This window comes from Triplophysa rosa, linkage group LG25 (genome assembly GCF_024868665.1).
Source record: "Triplophysa rosa linkage group LG25, Trosa_1v2, whole genome shotgun sequence".
In the NCBI taxonomy this organism is placed as follows: domain Eukaryota; kingdom Metazoa; phylum Chordata; class Actinopteri; order Cypriniformes; family Nemacheilidae; genus Triplophysa; species Triplophysa rosa.
Genome location: NC_079914.1, coordinates 8,818,611 through 8,838,506, shown reverse-complemented (window position 1 = coordinate 8,838,506; position 19,896 = coordinate 8,818,611). Strand labels below are relative to the sequence as shown.

At 41.1% G+C, this 19,896-nt stretch overlaps 1 protein-coding gene across 4 annotated transcripts in view; it reads right to left on the bottom strand.

The window, feature by feature from the left end:
* dot1l (DOT1-like histone H3K79 methyltransferase) overlaps window positions 1-19,896 on the bottom strand; it is a 26,298-nt gene extending 6,402 nt beyond the window's left edge. The window contains exons 1-28 of one of the 4 annotated variants that reach the window (XM_057325099.1): window positions 19,516-19,896; window positions 14,726-14,769; window positions 14,565-14,639; window positions 14,372-14,435; window positions 13,838-14,066; window positions 12,456-12,550; window positions 12,010-12,072; window positions 11,700-11,755; window positions 11,502-11,581; window positions 11,305-11,373; window positions 10,072-10,178; window positions 9,458-9,499; window positions 9,277-9,360; window positions 8,759-8,987; window positions 8,508-8,621; window positions 8,306-8,397; window positions 8,114-8,215; window positions 7,887-8,024; window positions 7,674-7,799; window positions 6,895-7,340; window positions 6,702-6,810; window positions 6,473-6,619; window positions 6,335-6,386; window positions 5,697-6,256; window positions 4,543-4,751; window positions 4,387-4,451; window positions 3,708-4,310; window positions 1,065-1,609 (exon numbers count right to left, since the gene is read on the bottom strand). In XM_057325099.1, coding sequence (XP_057181082.1) covers window positions 1,170-1,609; window positions 3,708-4,310; window positions 4,387-4,451; window positions 4,543-4,751; window positions 5,697-6,256; window positions 6,335-6,386; window positions 6,473-6,619; window positions 6,702-6,810; window positions 6,895-7,340; window positions 7,674-7,799; window positions 7,887-8,024; window positions 8,114-8,215; window positions 8,306-8,397; window positions 8,508-8,621; window positions 8,759-8,987; window positions 9,277-9,360; window positions 9,458-9,499; window positions 10,072-10,178; window positions 11,305-11,373; window positions 11,502-11,581; window positions 11,700-11,755; window positions 12,010-12,072; window positions 12,456-12,550; window positions 13,838-14,066; window positions 14,372-14,435; window positions 14,565-14,639; window positions 14,726-14,769; window positions 19,516-19,596 — 4,521 coding nt within the window. In that variant the 5' untranslated portion in view covers window positions 19,597-19,896 and the 3' untranslated portion in view covers window positions 1,065-1,169. Of the gene's footprint in view, window positions 1-6; window positions 1,610-3,707; window positions 4,311-4,386; window positions 4,452-4,542; window positions 4,752-5,696; window positions 6,387-6,472; window positions 6,620-6,701; window positions 6,811-6,894; window positions 7,341-7,673; window positions 7,800-7,886; window positions 8,025-8,113; window positions 8,216-8,305; window positions 8,398-8,507; window positions 8,622-8,758; window positions 8,988-9,276; window positions 9,361-9,457; window positions 9,500-10,071; window positions 10,179-11,304; window positions 11,374-11,501; window positions 11,582-11,699; window positions 11,756-12,009; window positions 12,073-12,455; window positions 12,551-13,837; window positions 14,067-14,371; window positions 14,436-14,564; window positions 14,640-14,725; window positions 14,770-19,515 lie in introns of those variants that run through there. The other 3 variants (XM_057325096.1, XM_057325100.1, XM_057325098.1) reach the window with 3 other exon arrangements.

Here is a 19,896-nt window from a genome sequence, read left to right as displayed (position 1 = left end):
AGGACCAGTCAGGTGTAAAAAAAAGGAGTTACACAATTAGTGAATATTTAAGCCGTAAACGTCAGGGATCAACAATAAAAAATCATCAGTTTAGAGCTGGACACTACTGGGCCTCTAGGATCATCAGAATGTACTGCGTACAATAATTATGTATATATAAATACAAACACATGCATGTTTATATTACGAAACATTTACATGTGTACGTTAATGTAAATATTTCTATACATTTTTATATTAAATTTGTTATATATAAATATTTAATATATACATGTATACATTTATATATAAAAGCTATTACAATGCCAGGGTCGGCAGACTAATTTCCGGTCATATAACACTATCGAGTTGTTTTGGCTTAATGAAGTGCTCAGCAATGTAGAGAGGATCTGTCAAATCGCCGATATATTACTTTCTTCTTTTTGATCTAAATAGCACCCATATTTGCCGGCCAAAAAGCCTCCTTTTCTCATACAGTGATATACAACTAGAAATGAGTCTGCCGACCCTGGCATCCCAAAGGCTCACTGGCGCCATCTTGTGCAACTAGCGAATTTGTATAATTCGTACAATCCCATTCGTACATTTTGGTACGATTTTCTTTTGTGATGTTACATTTAGGGACGGGGCTTCAGTATTATTTTTTCTAATAATGGTACATTTTTGTACGATTCACATCGTGTTAATTCATGCAATATAGTTGCGAATTTTGGTGAGATATGGCTGGTAAAAACACAATAAAATCGCGTTTAACGTACAGTTTGTGAAAATGTCATATTGTGGTCTTTTGCTCACTTGGTGTGCTTTATCTGCATTGACTTCATTGCTTGTGTAAATATTATTATCAAAAACCAGCTTTCAAAAAAAAATCGCTTTCCAATAAAATGTCCAAATGCATCAAGCAAAAATCAATTCTTATTGTTAACCCCTGAACATATCACAACACTTTCAACCATAAAAATAAACCGGACAATTCTGGCATAACAAAATGCATCATGGAAATGAAGCTACACAAAGAAAAAGCAGCAAAGCATGTTGCGTGTTATCATGCCACCACCACATACCTTGTTTGGACTCATAACAACGCAGCAGCTTCCCTGTATCCTCCTAGTAAGAGTCTCTTCCCATTTCAGCCCAAATCCCTCCCCCCTCCCACACTCTGCCGAGTCCTATCTAGGCCGACTTCCGGGGTTCTGCGAGGCCGCGTAGGACGCCTGCATACCCAGAGTCCTCCAAGAGCCCAAGGCCCCGGCCCCACCTGAACCTGCACTGCTCGGGGGGTGCGGAGGCAGGAGGTGCGGGGAGTAGTGCACAGCAAAGGGCCGAGATGAACCGGAGGTGTTGGTAGAAGCAGCGGTCAGCGATGGGGAGGAGGGTTGGGAAGGGGCGGAGGAAGATGTGGTGTTGAGGAGCAGAGGGGGCGGGGGAAGGGAATGGGCGGGCGGGGAGGGCGCGTGCAGAACTGTCTGTGTGCGGCTGGGCTGCGAAGAGCCGGAGGGCAAGAACGAAGCCCCCGGCTTGGGGTTAGTGTCCAAATGCCTCTGCTGGGAGCCGAGATTTGCCCCGGACTGCTGAGAAGAGACTGAAGGCACCAAGTGGTGAAAAATCCCTACGGACAAACAGCACAGAGAAAAAGCAAAAGATAGAGAGACAGAGAGAGGGGTGGGAGAGAGAGAAAATGGGGCTCAGCCAGGTTATGCACAGCAGCAAGCCAAACAAATAAGCACATAAAGCAAGGAGGCTGTTTCACTGATGTACAACAAACACCAAACCTAAACAAAGACATGATAGAAGCAGGCCTGATGGATCCTTTTTCTGGTCTTTCTGGAACGTTTGGTTTGAAAGGAGGCCTTGGACATGTTCTTAAACATTTTTTCTATTCTCTGCAGAGTGCGGGTACACAGTGAAATGCCTAAACACCCAAAACCAAGAACTGCAATTAAAGGAATAGTTCACGTGAAAACGGAAATTCTCAATTTATTCACCCTCAGGCCATTCTAGATGTAAATGCCTTCTGTCTTCAGTTGAAAACTGTTCTCTTGTAGGGTGCTCATACGGCAAAGCTCCAAAGAACATCCATCATTAAAGTAATCCAAATGACTCCAGGGGGTTAATAAATGTCTTCTGTTCCTTACATATAGATATTTTAAATATAGATTAATATTTTGTGTTAATTTAGCAAAACTGAAACCAGAAGAAAGTCATAAGAGAGCAAATTTTAAAAATGTTGACAAATCAGTCAAATCTCATTGGTTCTTGTGTGTCTTGTGATATATAGTCACAAGACAAACAAGAACCAATGAGATCTGAATAAACATATTGTTTCACTTCAGAAGACATTTATTAACATTTGGATTACTGTAATGATGAATGTTTGTGCTTCTTGGGACTCCGCATTTTGGGAACTATATGTGACCCTGTCTGTTAAATCCAGACTATAGTTTTATCATTAAAATTTGAAAATAAGAGAATGAAAAAAGTCGTAACCACACGTTTTTCGAAAACAGGTAACTTGCGTTCATTGCTGTAAATGAGATTATATGGGGGATTTTGGTATATATTACTCAAATTGTTATTTATAATACTGGAATTAATTCTTTTATTGACCCTACATTTATTTTAGTGCTGTCACATTGATTCATTACGATTAATCGATTTTGTGGATGTTTAAATATGTGTGTGGCCTGAAAAATGTTATGTATATATAAATGCACAGACACATACATTTGTATATATAACAAATATTTACATAAATATATATAATTTACATTATGCATAAATATAAATATATATTGCTCATATTTCTTAAATGCATGTTTGTGTATTTATTTACACATTTAAATATACACGCCACACACACATATATTATATAAACACAAATTTTTGTTGGAATTTATGTTGGAATCAATCCATCGTTATTAATCGATTTGACAGCACTAGTTTTATTATTTTGCACAATAAATACCAAAAGTTGATTTCAGTCTTTGACATGGCCTTACACAGTCAATATGTAAGATATCAGGGACATATTATATACACAAAATGTTTATTATACGCATACGTTATTTTTCAATATTCATACACATTTGATAGAAAACAGCAAATCACAAAAAAACACACGAATTAACTGGCTTTCCAAAGACGAGGTCCCATTCTTATAAAAAAATCTTACATTTGTATTCAACTAAAGGGAATTATATACATCCGGGATGGCATGAGGGTGAATAAATTGAGGATTTTTATTTTTAAGTGGACTATTCCTTTAAGACATAACACCCAGAAGAAATGTGAAGGCTGAACAATAGCAATCTCATAAATGACTCAAGACTCAACAGGTCCAGATATTTTCACACAGGAATCTAAATTCCCAGTTTACAGCATTAAACTGTGTGAAAATGACTGGAAAATCTACTGTAGTGTTGAATAGGGCTGGGACAAATAGTCGTTCAATTATTATGCTCAGTTTCTCAATGAATTACGGTTAAATGCCGCCACATTTAATGTGTTCTCAAACCCTCCGGTCATTTCCTCTGGGTGTGTAGCTTTAGCCTCTGGCACAGTCAGCTTGTCAATCAACAGCACAGCAAGCAGTGTGGGAGAGCTAGACGAGGTTGCAGCGCTGGATCCCAACTTACCTTCTCCCACAGCCAAGAGACCGTTTTGAAGTTAGATAAACTCTAAACAAAGACGACAAGATGCCAACTCACCTCCTGCAGCGCCCCCTGCCAGCCCGGCACTGGAGAAACTTCCCAGCGTCGTATGTCCGTTGACCAATCGCGGGGCTCCGCTGGTGGCTGATCCAGGCACCTGAGCTCCAAATAAGGACTGCAGGACAGAAGCCCCGCCCAGGGGGAAGTACTGCCCCACTGAGGGAGAGGAGGAAACGGTAGTGGCTCCACCCACTTTCCCACTTAAGATGCCTCCACTGGCTGCAGCAGATATAAAGAGATTCTGGCTGGCCAATCCACTCACAGATTTCAGGTCCCAATCCCTCGATTTCTGTTTTTGGGGAGGCCGCTCAGACGCGTTCACCACCGAGCGACCGCAGCCTTCCTGACTGAGGAAGAGGTTAGGGTTTGCGTAAGGCTCGCGTTCACCTCTCCTCTGTTTCTGGTCCGAGTCAGAGTCCGTGCCCCCTCCGGCGCCGCGGGAGGCCCCCACGCCGAAGGGTGGGTCCCCCTGGCGGAGGTCTGAAGGGGTGGGCTTGGGATCAGAGATGGGGGAGAAGGTGGATTTCCACTTACTGGCACCTGAGGAAGAGGAAACCTCGCTGCTTACGCTGCTGGCACCCGATTTACGGCCCTGTGAACCTGTAAATGAGATGGGCGTGGTTAAACGTCATCAATTACAAATGATTGATTATTAGCTAATAGAAAATTTTCATACCCATTTCCGCATCTCTGATTTGTCCATCTCTGTCTAAAGAAATGGTAGAAATTTTTCTTTCAATTCTGAAAGAGAAAACAGTTCAGTACGTTAAGAATAGCAAACATCCAAACAGTCATCGTGGATGAAATGGATCTGAGAGAAAAGATGTATTACCGGTTTGAATTGGAGCCGTCTGGGGCAAAGGTAGCACCTTCTTCATCTGAGCTGGGTGCGGATGAATAGCGTCCTGTGTTGTTGAGCTCTAGAGGGCGCTCTCTTTTGAGCACAGGTGGCTGATCCAGATCTGGACCGCATGGGCTTCGGCCTGACTGCTCAGGGGAGGAGATGGCTGAGATCTCTAAAGGCTGGTTAATGTTGTTTACCTGGCACAGAAAAACAATCTATGCAACCTTTCCCATTTTTGTATTCTGAAGTAAGTGTCTGCCATCAACATGAGAAACAGTAAAGAGCACTTGATTTCAACATATGTTAATTCCAACTTTAAATAGTTTTTAATTAATTATATTAAATTATGAGAACCCGATTTTAAATTACATCTTGATCAACAATTATTATTTTGATATTTTAGATTATATTAATATACATTATATTATTGTATAATGAATTTATTACAATTTAGGCTGTGTCTTGATTCAACAAATTAATTTATAAAAAGACTAATAATTTATTTAATATAATAATGATTTAAATATTTTAAATAATTTAATTTAATTGCAAGTTATAACAGTGATCCTGTAGCAGAGTTACTGTAGTTTTTTATTATTAATGTTTTGTATTGAATTAACTTATTTTTATATTTTTAGTTGTCTTGATAATTTTAGTTTAATAACTTTGTTGTGTCCTTTAGTTCATTAGTTTTTTATATTGTAATTTTGAATAAACTTATGTTTATATTTTATTATATTTGTATATTTCTTATTTTGATTGTTTATTTGTTTAATTTTAAATTGTGACAAACCACAAATAAAATTAATGTTGTTAACAAAGTAAAACAAAACAAAAATTGAATTATTTTTTAATGTCAAATTTTGGTTTCTTGCTGGGAACATTTCTCATTTTCATTTAAGCTTTTTAAAAAATAAATATTTCTAAATAATCCATTTAAAATAAATAAATAACAGAAAATGTGTTGAATGCACTGTAAGTCACTCTTGACAGAAACGTATGCAAAATACATAAAGGTAAATAAATATGTATGTTTGAAGGCTGCAAGATGAGTTATGCTTTGAAGTATGTGTTTATTTTCCTAACACCAAATATAAACAACAACAATAATAATAGAGAAGTGTTTCCCATCACTAACTCACCATAGAATTAATATTAAGAGGAGATCCAGAGGAATGACTCGAGCAGCCAATCCCTGGCAACGACCTTCTCTTGGGGGAGCTGCTGGCGGGCACGGCCCCGGACGAGCTTCGCTTCCGCCGGCCGCGTTTGCGTCCCTCTTGCCCGTGGGATCCTGACGATTGATGATGGTGGTGATGGTGGTTATGATGCTTACTGTGATGATGGTGACCCTGTTTTACCGACCCGTGATGCATCCGGGAACCTCCCGTGGAGGACGATGACGAAGAGGAAGAAGAGGATGAGGAGAAAAAGATGCGACGACGAGCTTCACTGTCCAAAGGTTCCGTGTCGGATTCCGGGCCTGGGCGGTCGTGGCCGTCCTCGGCAGGGAGTCTGGGCGGGCCGTCAGCATACTGCAGCACCCCGCCGGTGCCCAGAGGAGAACTGAGGCCGGAGCCTCGGGGCGGGAGGCCAGTGACGGGAGTGCTGTGGGGGGGAGGGGAAGGGACGTCGCAGTCTTGATCCTCCGTCAACATGGCGGAGTGAGAGCCATTCACCAACCCTGAGCTGGAGGAGTACCCTGTGAGGAGGAAGTAGGTTAGCACAAAAATTAAAATTAAGTGGGATTTTTCCGAGGTAAGCGTGAGAGGTGGCTTACCGTTGCTTTGTCCTGTTACTTCACGATTGGACACTGGACTAGGAGTGTTCAACTACAAAATGAAAACACACCGCTTGAATTACTTCAAAAACTATACAAGAAATAAATCGTGTCATCGATTTCCTCAAAAGTGTGTACCAGTCTTTCAGCACGGTTAGGTAGCACCACGCTGGCCAGCGGGATGCTGACAGGAAGTTTGTTGGGATGCACAGTGCTGAGGGGGATGCTGATTGGCAGACTCGTGATGGTGTCACCCGGGGCAGCAGGGCTCTTCTCCTTATCGGCCTGCGGAAACATAACAACCGCTCAAAGTCTCCGGACCGTGCTTATAAGTGGGTGCACATAAACAAATCTTTGTGTTATTTACCCTATCTGTGCTCTTGGGTGTGGTGTTCACTGGAATATCAGAAGAATTTGGTGAGGAGCAAGCCTGTTTTAATCCCAGAGTCGGAGATGAAATCGCACCACCGTCACCCCTTAAAAACATCCAGTGAGTGATAAGTGACTCATGAACTCCAAAACACCCCCATTTGACAAAACACGTCACATTGTAGACTCACCTGTGGATGTTTCCTAGCAATCGAAACTGATTGGCAGCCGAATCCTGGTTGAGGTGTCTGCGAAGGGCGATCTTAGCCGGAGAATAGCGGGTGTAGTCGGGCTGGGGTTGCCCTAGCTGCCTTGTTCTCGGGTCTGGGGTGGGCGGCACTATCTCGTGGTCGGGAGAAATGGGCAGGTAGCGGGTGAGAAGCTCGTTCTTGGCCATTCCAGCGCCACCGTATCTGTCGTAGCCGGGCGAGGCAGTGCCGTTGATAGATAGCTCGGGGCTGAGGCCGTTGAGCCCAACTTGAGGGGTGAGTTTCGGGGTGTCGGTCTCCAGGTTGGGGCGAGGATCCATTCCGGGTATGGACCTTCGGTATGGGGATACATCACATGGGCTGTAGGACGACTTGAGCTGCAGAAGTTCTTGTTGTCTCTGGCTCTTCTCAAGTTCAACGATGCTGATCTGAGAAGACACAAGGAGGACATAAAAATGAATTCAAATTGTGACTTGTTCCGAACCTGTATGACTTTGTTTTTTCTGCAGAACACAAAAGATATTTTGAAGAACGTTGGTAGCCAAACAACATTGACCCCAATTGTCTTCCATTGTATGAACACAAAACCACCGAGACATTTCTCAAAATACCTTCTTTTGTGTCCCACATAACACAGTGTCATACAGATTGAAAAAGCACGAGGGTGAATAAATGACATTTTTATTTTGACATCATTATCCCTTTAAAACTATATAGTATTTCGTTTGCCCTCAACTCATTGAGGAAAGGGTTTGTAGTACCTGGAGCTCCAGACAGTGGCGCTGTTTCTCCGAGATCTGCCTTCGCAGAGCTGCTTTCTCTTTCAACAGCGTCTCCAAACACAGAGAACCCCAATCCAGCTTGAGCTCCTCACACCGAGACCTTAACTGACAAACCCACACGCACATGGAGATTAGATCCACAAGATTTCATTTCTCGAGGTAATCTTGCATGCCTGATTCTGGACCACTCACCAGCACCAAACTCTGGTCCCGAAGCTCGACCATGTCTCTCTCCAGCTGTTTGGTTTGTTCCCTCAGCTGCATGTTGTGGGCTGTGATCTCCTTCTGAGCTTGCACCAGGTCCTCCACAGTCACGGCCCTCACGCCCAGCTGTCAGAGAACAAAAATCGGGGTTTAACCTTAAAACGGATGCTTACAAACCCATCCTCTGATTGAAAGACACATTTTCACTGGAGTACCTCCTCTAGTTTGGACTGGAAAAGATCTCTGATCCTCTCTTTATGAGAATGACAAGCGTTGAGCAGTTGCTGGGCTTGACATGACAGCTCCGTGTGTCTCAGCTGGTGACGAAAAAGAAAAATGTTAAGACCGTGTTTTTTGACAAGATCGTAAAAATCAATTGAAGAACAACGAAGAGACGGTTGTTTTACCTTCTCCTGTTCAAGCGCTTGTTGCAGGCTGGTGCGGTACTGTGGAGTCTTCATGTAGGACATGAACTGCAGATACTGGACTTTGATGTTATCTAGAGCATGGACGATACGCTTTATGTTAACCATGCTATCGACTACACATCTAGTGTGGATAAAACTTGCTTCCATGGGACTCAAATGGATATTTTGGAGGAAATCTTACCGAGAAGAGCCTGCAAGCCTGGTGGAGTCGGGCCCAGGAGATGCTGGTTTGACGTATAATGGTGAACTTTAGGAGGTAGCGGATAAAACGGGCTGTGAGGTGACTTGTATCCATCTGTGGAATGGATTAAACCAAACAAGGCTCAACGTAAAACAAAACTATAGTTACTTTCTATTAGAGATAAACGGAATAGTCTGTTAATAAAATTGATTATAAATACATTAACGATTGATTTGAGATAAGTTTCGTACCCTTAGACGGGGCGGCGGAGAGGGTCTTAGCGTGCAACAGGTCTAGGGCGCTCTGGCTCTTCTTGCGTTCTGCTGCGGTCGCAGTGGCGGCTTTCTTGGGTCTCCCGCGCTTCCTGTTGCCTAGCTTGCGGCCTCTAGCCAGCAGTCTGGCGCGGCGGGGTTTGGGCACTGGCTTCACGGCCAAGAGCGAGTTTGAGCGCTCGTCTTCAACCCTGGATTCATGCTGTGTCTGCAGAACAGAGTATATCAAAAGTGAGGATTCACACCATGCAACCGAATCCCAATGGATAAAACTCAAAAAAGTAGTTTGTACCGGAAAATCTGTCATATCAATGGTACAATGAACCAAAGCTCATCCAGAACAGGTGGACCCCTGATTTTTTGGTTTTCGGTTGTAACGTGAAAGTCGACTGATACTATTGGTTATTTCCTCTCTATGTAGTTTGAATGTTTTTCTACAGAAGTTTCTTTTAAAGGTTAAGAAAGTCATCACATTTGAATGACTCCTGTGGTCTCACCTTGTGCTCCTTGGGTTTGGTGGGTGTGGTGGTGTTGCTCTTGTTTTCTTTCTGTTGGCGCCTCCTGGCGTTCTCTTGCTCTTCCTGGACAAACAACAAACAGCTCAGATGTCATGGGAAATTATCTCATTCATGAACCCATAAACAAGACATTAAAGAGTCAAACTAACATGAGACTTACCCTGAGTTTAGGATTTTTGAGACTAGAAAAGTAGTTTTCAAGCTGCAAAAGAAAAAACAAGAGTTTGGTTAGAAAAGCTACATTTACCAGCTACATTTTAATACCTTTGTTTGTGCTTGAACTTCCACAGTTGTTGTCAGTGTGCAAAACCATGTTAAAGTAAATTAAACCTATACAATTTTTCTACAATCCAGCTGTCAAAAACAAACTAAATCTTATATTTATTAATTTAACAAACACTTTTATTCAAAGCATTGTACAAATGAGGAAGCATTTAACAATTTGTCTTTAGAACAATAAATTCTACTATGTATACAACTACGAATGGTATAAAAGCTAGGGGTAAATACAATTGTATTAAAGTGTACGGTTTTTTTTACTAACACAAAATTGTTGGTAAAAGGTGGATGTAGTTGTGCACGAAAAATGGATTTTCTTTAACAAATAAAAGCCAATAAAACCAATAAACAAAAGTTAAGATAAGTTAAAAACACACTTACAAAGTCTCTTTGCATGTCAAGCAAGAGAGACGTGCTTAATGCAAATCAAGGCTTCTATTGTAAACATCAAGAGGATCAACACAACCCATGTGATGCAAATAAAAGTGCACTTACTATGGTGCGGTCTATTGTATGCAGATAGTATGACACTGGCTTTCCCGTCCATGAAACTGACCCCCTCAACGGCGACAGCTCAACAACTCGCATTATTGTGCCAATATCTGTTAAGACACAATAACAAGTTACACACAAACATACGCGCTTAAATATAGATATCAACGTCACAATCCCGGATGCTCTTCAATGTAAGCCTATGGGGATTTTTTAAAAGTCGTATACTGAAGTTTAAGCTTTAGGGTTTGTTTAATCTCTTAACCCCCAACTGCGAGCAAATAGGAATGCTTGTGCTACTACCAGTTAACTGATGAGAAAATCAATTAGGGGTGGGAATCGTTTGGTCCCTCACGATTTGATTTAGAATCGATTCTTAGGGTCACGATTCGATTTAGAATCGATTCTTGATGTACTAATTAGCATATTTAAGATTGTAAAAACCACCACTAGAGGGAGCATGATCAAAACCACAACAATAGCATAGCTTGATGACGCTGTGAAGGAGCATGGAATGATGGGATCTGTTGTCTTCAACTCCACCACTGATGGCCATCAATCAGACGGGAACGAGAAATCATGTTAGCGGATGAGGTAAAGTAAGAAAGTTTTCTAAACGTTGCGTATAATTGTGGTCCATAAATAAGTGACTGCTCTAAACAAGCTAGTGCTTGCGCTCAGAGTCAGTCTAGTGTTGGTACTTAGGCTTCTACTCTTAGAACTGTCACATATTGTATTTTAATACAACTGAGCGCCCAGTAAAGCCATTCTCGTAGACGTAGTCTGCTGTCAGACATTAAAACAAGTTCATAATAGTAATTAACCGTGACTTATTAGTGCTGTATGGAAAACGACAGTCACTTCCATGCATTGACGCATCGTATAACAAAATTATTATCATGCGCTGTTTCTCCCTGCACAGAGCAAATGCAGAGAAAGACCATCCTAAAAATGTATTCCGTTTATCTTGCGGTTTAGTCCTACAGGGCTGAATGTATTTGGTTTCTCGCTTTCTCTACACTCCTATATGCTCCGTTGTGCTTTTGCGTGAGGTGTGCACTCCGGGTGCTGCACCGCTCTTGCAGGTGATTTCCGCCTTATTTGCTCCAAAGACGTCACGTTATTATATTATAAAATATCGATTTTTGAAATTTGTTCTAGCAGATTGAATCGATATTCATTGTGACTCAATTTTTTTCTCCCACCACTAAAATCAACGGTTTGTCCAAAACTTACCGCTCAAGTTTCGGCTGTTTATTCTGAAGTTAAGAGGTGCAAAGGGTTTTGAGGAAACAATTTTTCCACCTAAAAGGGACAATTTTGAATTACACACTGATCTAAACACTGACGAAAACGCTCAACAAGAGGTCTTATTGCAATTCGAATCAAAAAACAGTCTGACAGAGGTCAAAGGTTTGGATTTGATTACCAACCTTCCTTCATGTTGGCGAAACGTTCCTTCAGCTGGTGGTCCACCTCAGGACCAAAGGCAAAGTTATTCACAAAAATAACACTGTAAAAAAGCACATTAAACTTACAGGGCTTGTAGACAACATGCAAGTCATGAAATGAAATGACATTAGTTTAGTAAATCCCATTGATTAAGAATCCTGGTTGGTTTGCGATCATACCTTGTGTTGGCTATTCGTTCCTTCCACTCTTCCGAGAGAAAATCTCCTCTTTCCAGCTGCCGCAAACAAGACCAAATGAAATCAGTTTGCAAATTGTTCTCGTAGCTCAGTTGGTAGAGCAATGCCAAAGTCTTAAGTCTGATTTCATGCTAATTCAAGGACCGATAATCAAAGTACTTTTTTATAAAAGTGTGTGGCAAATGCTTAAACGTATAAGTGGAGCGAAACACAGTCGTTCATTCAGAAGAAGACAGGTGATGTGGTTTTCATTATTCATAAAAATGGTTACGTTAAACAAACAGATGATTACCGTGTACTCGCCGTGCTTTTTGCCATACCACTTCATCCACCGCTTGAACTCTCCGTCCATCGACTGCATACGAAAAAAAAAAAAGCAAACCGATTATGCAAAGCAATTACACATTACAGAGATTTTACCAATAACATGATCGGGATCCAATCACAAAAGTAAAAATACGCACGTGAATCTACAAAAAGTACAAGTACACACGCACATGAATCTGTTTTTAACATCATCCTAATGTTGAAGTCCGAGTATGCTCAAAGAGCATCCACGTGCCCATGCTTAGTAATTTGCATAATACATGCCTACACAAGCTCCATATAAGGGCGTTCATTATCACAGCCTTATGATTTGTTACTAAAAATGTTCATATGCAGATTTCACGTATACACGTTAAGCAAAGTAGATCTATTATTCATATTTCCATTATTTCCCATTACAGAATGACATACCTCTGCATAGGTTGCTGGAATGTCTGCTTTCTCCACGCCGTAGTAGTGTTTACAATTAGTGGCAGCAGCGACCTGCAGAACAACCTGACCAACACCTGCAAATCAGGTACACAAGATAAACATCACAGTCAAATGACTATGGAGGAGCAATATATTTTTCAATTTTATTCATATATACGGGTAAAAGACGAAAAATGGTTTAAGCATAAAAACAATAAGTGTAGTACTGCTTTAAATTGTGGTTGTTCAAAAAAAATGTTTCGTGTTTAATTGAATTGCATTTTTGTTTTTCGGAGCAAAAAAAATACATTTTTCCCTGATTTACAGAAGACGCTCACTAAAATGTAAAACAATCTTGTCAGGCATATTTACAACAAAAATCAATTTATGACATATTAAAAGACTTTCACCCCAAATGCTAATTAGTTGTAATTTTACTTTTTTTATTTGCCACTATCATAGGTTTTGCCCATTTTTCAATGAGAATTTATTACTCATTTAAAGCACAATAAAATGTAATATGCTCCCTTATTCTTTTATATATTTTAATATGTACAAGTCAGAATAAGCATGTAATTTGAATTTGTACATCAATATTGTGTTACACTGAATGACAATGTAACATTATTTCGACCAAATTTTGAATTTGTATTCTCCAAAAACTCCCAAAAAAATAAAGTACATTTAATGTGCTTTCTATGGACATAAAATCACTTGTGTAAAAATGTATTTTGATGGGGACATCTTAACATCTTTGACCCATACACATTTGCACTGTTTGTGTACATCAGATATGGTGTTAATACATGTTTTGAGAAGGAGGGTAAGGGCATTTTTTGCCATTTTTAAAGACTATAGATGCAGAAAGCAGGGCCTACATTTAAAAAGTAGCATACTTTAGTATTTAATATTGTGAACTTGCAGTGTATTATGCTTTGTTAATGTATACTATATTACCTACAGAAAATTAATAAACGGTAGTAGATACTGTAGTACACTTTAATTTTCAAAAACACTGTAGTATCTAGGAATTTTACTACATTAGGGCCCCGTTTCACAGACACAGTTTAGCTTAAGCCAGGACTATGCCTTGGTTAAATTGCTTTTATAAAAATACCTTAGAATACATTACTGGTGTACATCTCGAGTCAAAACAATGGCACTGATATATTTTAAGATATTTCTGGGCAAGTTATATTCAGTTAAGACCGGTCACACATTCATTTTTAGTCTGGGACTAGCCTTAATCCTTGTCTTTGAAACCAGGCCTAGATGGTATTTAACAGAAGAAATGATGTGGGGAAGAACTAAAACAACAACAGCCAAAGGCGGCCACATCAAACGACCAATGTTTTAATGTTTTTGGGGTCATAGTAACTAACCGCTTCCCAAATCCACAAAGGTGTCTTCGTCCATCATCTCCATCTCGTCGATGATCTGCGCCACCAGGTCAAATGAGGTCTCTCCGTACACTTCGGGAGAGAAGGGTTCGTAGTTGTTGAGTTTCTCCGGGTCGGTGACGGAGTGGTTGTAGACCTGCTGCAGGATGTGACGCAACAGGCCGTTAGAAGGCCGCTTGTTGAGTTTCATGGGCTGGGTGGTTCCTTTCCACTGTGACAAACACAGAGAAGAGTTCGGAAAGTTCTTGAATTATTCACAGCATATATTTTACTCAAAAACCGGACCAATCGGAATTTTATTTTCATACAGAAGACCACTTGCAAGTTCCTTAATGTTTTGGAAATATGTTATTTGAATATCAGTTTAATTTGTTAAAAAAATTATTTTTAACAACTGTGATGCTATTGCATCGTAACGCGTGAGCTAAATGTATTATAACACCTCTAATAATGGTCTTTTTAGTACAGTTCCACAAGAAAATGCAAAGAATTCTGGGAAACAGTGGTTGAACATACCAGCTGGTGAATGCTGTCAATAGCTCTGTTGTATTTGTCGCACAGTCTCTGCATACTCTCAAAGCTGCAACAAAACAAAACAAACTTATTACCCATTGACATCAATACAACGTGAAATTCAATATCAAGTTTATTTAGAATCCAGCCAAAAAGGTATTTCTGAAAGTCCCTGTTGTCTTATGGAAATTCTCACCTCTTGGTGTCATAGTCAATAAGAACATAGTTCTCCATGGCCAGCTTAAGATCTGGGATCTCCTCACACACCCAGCTGGACAAACCGAGGAAACGGGTTAAGCTTCAAAAATCACGCGTTTGCATAAGACCAACGGAGAAGTAAAACTAAAACCAGCTTACCGGATAGTTTCGATGATTTCATGTGCAGCATCATGGTGTTTATCCTGGAGAGAGAGACAGAAATTACAGGTTTAATAACAACCACAACTGTCACTGACTTCAGGAGACAAGTTCATACAAATACAACAGACAATGTGACCTTTCCTGTTTGTACTGTAACACAGATCCATCTATGTATTGAAGGGATACTCCACGCAAAAAGCATTCTGTCTTCATGTACTCACCCTCAAGTTGTACAAAGTTGAATCAATTTCTTATATGGAAAGATATTTGGAAGAATGCTTGTAATCAAACAGTTTTTGGCCATCATTGACTACCATAGTAGGAAAAATTGCTTTATAAACGTCTTTGTTCTGAAGAACACAAAAGATATTTTAAAGAATGTAGGAAAGCAAACAGTTCTGGGGCACCACTGACTACCATTGTCATTTTTGCTACTATCGTAGTCAATGGTGGCCAAGAACTGTTTGGTAACAAGCATTCTTCCAAATATCTTTCTCCGTGTTAATCAGAACTATGAAATGTATACAGATTTGGAACAACAGGAGGGTGAGCAAATGATGACAGCATTTTTATTTTTGGGTGAACTGTCTCTTTAAATACTGTATCCAATGTATAACTTTACATGTGAGGCCCTTTCAGAGCCCTGCGGCTCTTCCTCACGGTTAATGAGACTAATTCGGCTCTTCCTGCGTGTAAACAGCAGATATGAACCTGACGAACTTGCCCGGGCCTGCCGTAATCGAGCCGTTCGAGTTCTACCGCTGCCTGACCCAGTGACCCACTTTCCTTTACCGAAAGAAACTCTGCTAAGCTCCTCCTCATCCAGCACGGAGCGCTCTTCCCGCTCAGCAGGGTCTACAGCGGCTCTAAACCTCATCCGCCCACTTCTGCCGTCAGAGGCGTCGTGACTGAGAAATGATTGTGAACGCAAACAAGGGCACTTATTAAAGCTGGGACGCGGATCGGTTGAGTGGAGTGAAAGAATGAAGAAAGAATGAAGAAAATGTTAAGGCAGCTGGTAGCATGCGTGCGCATATGTGAGTGTCGTACTGAATGGGAGGGGAAGCTTGCGCATGCAAGAGCATACGGAAGAGGACGGGCTGTTCCGGAGGTCTTGTGCTCACAGCAACACCAGCGCAATGGCTAAAAATATCCCCCCAGCAATAGGAAGGAGGGGTGGCGGGTGTCGAACGAGAGCAAAAATAAAACGGTCACGAGTGGGCTCGGAGGTTCGACTGACTCACAGATGCATAAGTGGACATTGTGTTCACCTCATGTACCCCTTGTGACTCACAAAGGGAGGAGAGGAAATCACGCCTCGGTTATCGCATCATCGAGGAGACCACCTCATGGCTCAACCCTCGTACGAGCGCGGGAGAAGAATGTGGTGACTGTTTTTGGCCGGGGGTTAAAATAACGTCAAGAGCTTTGTCATGTTGAGTCAAATAGGTGTTGCTTGTAACAGTTCTGTCTTGATTTTACCAGGAAGCTGGAAAAACTAAATTAGCTAATTAAATCACACCGTTCAAAACCTGTATATGATTCTTCTGTGGAACACAAAAGAAGATATTTTGAGAAATGTCTCTGTGGTTGTGTTCATACAATGGAAGTCAATGGGGGCCAATGTTGTTTGGTCACCAACATTCTTCAAAATATCTTCTTTCGTGTTTTGCAGACGAAATAAGTCATACAGGTTTGGAATGACATTAGGGTGAGTAAATGATGAAACGATTTTCATTTTGGGGTGACCTGTCCCATGCAAGTGGATGCACATTTAGATCTCAGTGTAGTGTACTTCAGGGAAGAAGAAAAACAGTGAAGTTCACGGCTCGAAAGAAAACCCTCTCCTTTCTCCCACTCCAGGTGAGTGGGACGCTTTGTCCGGAGCACAATGTGAAGCCGTGAGGAAAAAATGACACACTATTGGACGAGGAGCCACCGGCAGCCAATGTGACAGCGGGAACAAAAAAAACCTCTAGCCCGAATCTCCCCAAAAAGCAATTAAATAAACACAAATTGAGGGAATTTCTTTGCAAGCAATGTATCAATGAGAATAAGAAATATTTCAAGTCTTCGGGTGATGACAGAAAAGGGAGGAAAACAAATTGTTCTATAGCGAGAGAAATGCTCTTATCTTCATTCACCCCCACCCCAAAAAAATCTGTCATCACTTATTCACCCTCATGTCAACCAAACCCTTTATACATCTCTTTTTACTGTATAACACAAAAGAAAATATTTCGAAAAATGTTTCAGTGGTTTTGTGTCCATACAATAGAAGCCAATGGGGACCAATGTTGTTTGGTCACCAACATTCTTCAAAATATCTTTTATGTTATGTTCAGTCATACAGGTTTTTTATTACTTCTGGGTGAACTGTCCCTTTAAGAAAGTCCATAAAAGCACAACCATCCAGACTAGCTAATTAACACAAGCCACCCCTCCCTAAACAAAAATGTGGACGGCACATGCATAGCTTTCCAAACACGGGCGTCCTGTAATTTTGTTTATCCAACATCACAGCAAAACTACAGCCCTCAGTAGGTGGGGCATCCACCCTTTATCAGCCCAAGTCATTGACAGAAGTCATCTGATGTCAACCGAGGCTCTGAAACTGCTGAGGTCACAGCTCCGACACTACCAGAAAGGACACGGTGTATAACATGAATGAAAGACGCAGGAGTTTAGGGTGACGCAGCTGAGATGCTCTGAAAGTAGTGCACTTCTGAGTAAAACCCACATTCTCGGTTTGCGTAAAAAAGCCGATCTGTAGTACAAGCAGCGGGAGGGACAGATGAGACAGTCGCCTCTATGGTAACCGCAGCCTTTGATCTGCCCCCCATTTCCTCCCACGACGAAACAGCTCAATCGTTCGTGGCAAAGTTGACAAAAGTGGCAACAATATACGAGGACTTTCCGAACATATTTCTTGTAAGAAATGTGATACAAATGAATATGAACCATTTTAATGAGTAATACAGAGCTCGAAAAACCTTTAATTAGATTTAAGAAAAAAATCTGAAATAAGTGGCTTTTGTTGTTTCTCTTTGACATTTAACATTTAATACATAAGCATATGTGTGTATGGCGGGGGGTCTCGGACCACTGTCAATTGTTCGAGTAATCCGCACAGCATCACTGGAGTTAAAGGGACAGTGCACCCACAATGAAAATTCTTTCATAATTTGTTCACTCACACGTCATTTCAAACCCGTAGGACTTACTTTATTCTGCACAACACGAAAGCAGATATTTTGAAGAATGTTAGTAACCAAATCGGCTCTCATTGACTTCCATTGAATAGACACAAAAACATTTCTCAAAATATCTTCTATTGTGTTTCACAGAAGAAAGAGTCACATACAGGTTTTGAACCACAAATGGGTGAAACGTCTCATGTCTGTTAAAAAAGTCAAGTGCAGCCGGTTGTACAACTCCCTCGCTGAACTAGTTACCACTAGTATGACAGTTAGTCCTAAACCACCTACAGAAGCTTGTGTGACAAGTTACTTATCAAGAAATTTCAGGCGTATGGGTTAGGAGGACATTTTCTCAGGATGTATGCAGATGGCAACCAAAACACAGCACTGTCCCAATGCAGGGGCTGCCAAATGAGTAATCCATTTCTAGCCAACAGTGACAGATTTGACACATTTGACAACACAATCGAGTCTTCAAATAAACGAATGTTACCGAATGCACCCTGTTCGGACAATAAATCGCAAATAACGTAAACACCGTGCTGGGACAAAAAAAATAAGAGCTGGTTATCAATAAGGCTGTACAAATATGAAGAGACAGTCTCCTCTCGCCTGAGTTCACGGCTCGCCTTTTGTTTCACACCCTTCGTGTGATATTGAACCGACAAAGAGCTTGTTTCCACCTAATATGTCTATCGTAATTTTCTACACTCACTTCTGACCCCGTTTTCCTTATTCGGGTTATCAGTCGTTTGTTGACTGTTGGTGTTGGTTAAAAATAGATAAAGTTAGCTAGCACGGAGTGTTAGCATGAGAGCTAGCGTTAGTTTCAGTGTGCATAATTATTCGTTGGACAAACGAATCACATTCGCAGTGTTTTTGGCATACTATTTGCTTTATTATCACTCTGAACCATTTGTACAGTATTTCTGAACAAATAACATGACGCATGCACCCTGCAACGGCAGGTTTAGATTAGTTAGCAGTTAGTGGCTGTGTCTCAAACGCAAGCAAGCGTTCTGCCTAGGCAACATGTAACGGCTTCACGCACGTACGAACGTCAGAATTAGATTTACGAGCACGTTCCGACGTTCAATTCGAAGCTGTCAAGATTCGAGTCGAACGTTAAAACGAGTCTATGACGGCCAGTGTGCTGTCTTGGTAGGAAGAGTACTAGGTTTTGAAACAGTCAATGTTTGAGATGGCCAACTGGGTCAGCGGGAGACCCACGACTGTTTCCTTTGATTCAAACATTGATGGGATTATTATCAGCGTTTGCGAAAACTCTTTTAAACGCAACGAACTTTGTCTTTTTGGTGGTCTTTATATCTGAAGACATAGACATGTTTACATGTAGCATTTTTAGCTGTACACTTTTAGTGGATCTGAGTTATTAAAACACTAACATAAACTAACATACAAAACAACAATACTATAAAACGCCAGACAAGCAATATTCAAAGTCTGCACACTGTGTACTCTTTGAATACACATTGTTCTACACCTCCCTGACCCACTTTGCCTGATCGTGAGGGAATCCCAGTGATGGTTTCGGTTTAGATTAAAACAACACAGAATAGTACTTACATATACAGGTAAGGGCCACGGGTAGCCTGCAGCTTCGGCTCCGACCGGCGACTTCAGCTTTAACTCCAGCTTCTCCCCCATTCTCCCCAATACAAGCTAATGGACGATACACATAAACTAGAGGCTGAGCATTTTCCGTTAAAACACCCGTTTAACGCGGTATGATTTCACGGAGGATATCTAAACGAAGACTGGGCGGTATACCGAAAAGTTGAGGCGTATGATTTGGTCGATTTCTATCCGGCGATTTAGAGAAAAAGATCGATTAAGCCGAGCGGCTGCTCCGTCTCGGCAGTGCCGCCGCCATCTTGACCGGCTCGCGATGAAAAAAAAAGCGTGAGCGCGCTTGTGTGTATGCGGACGTACCAACAGAAATGAAAC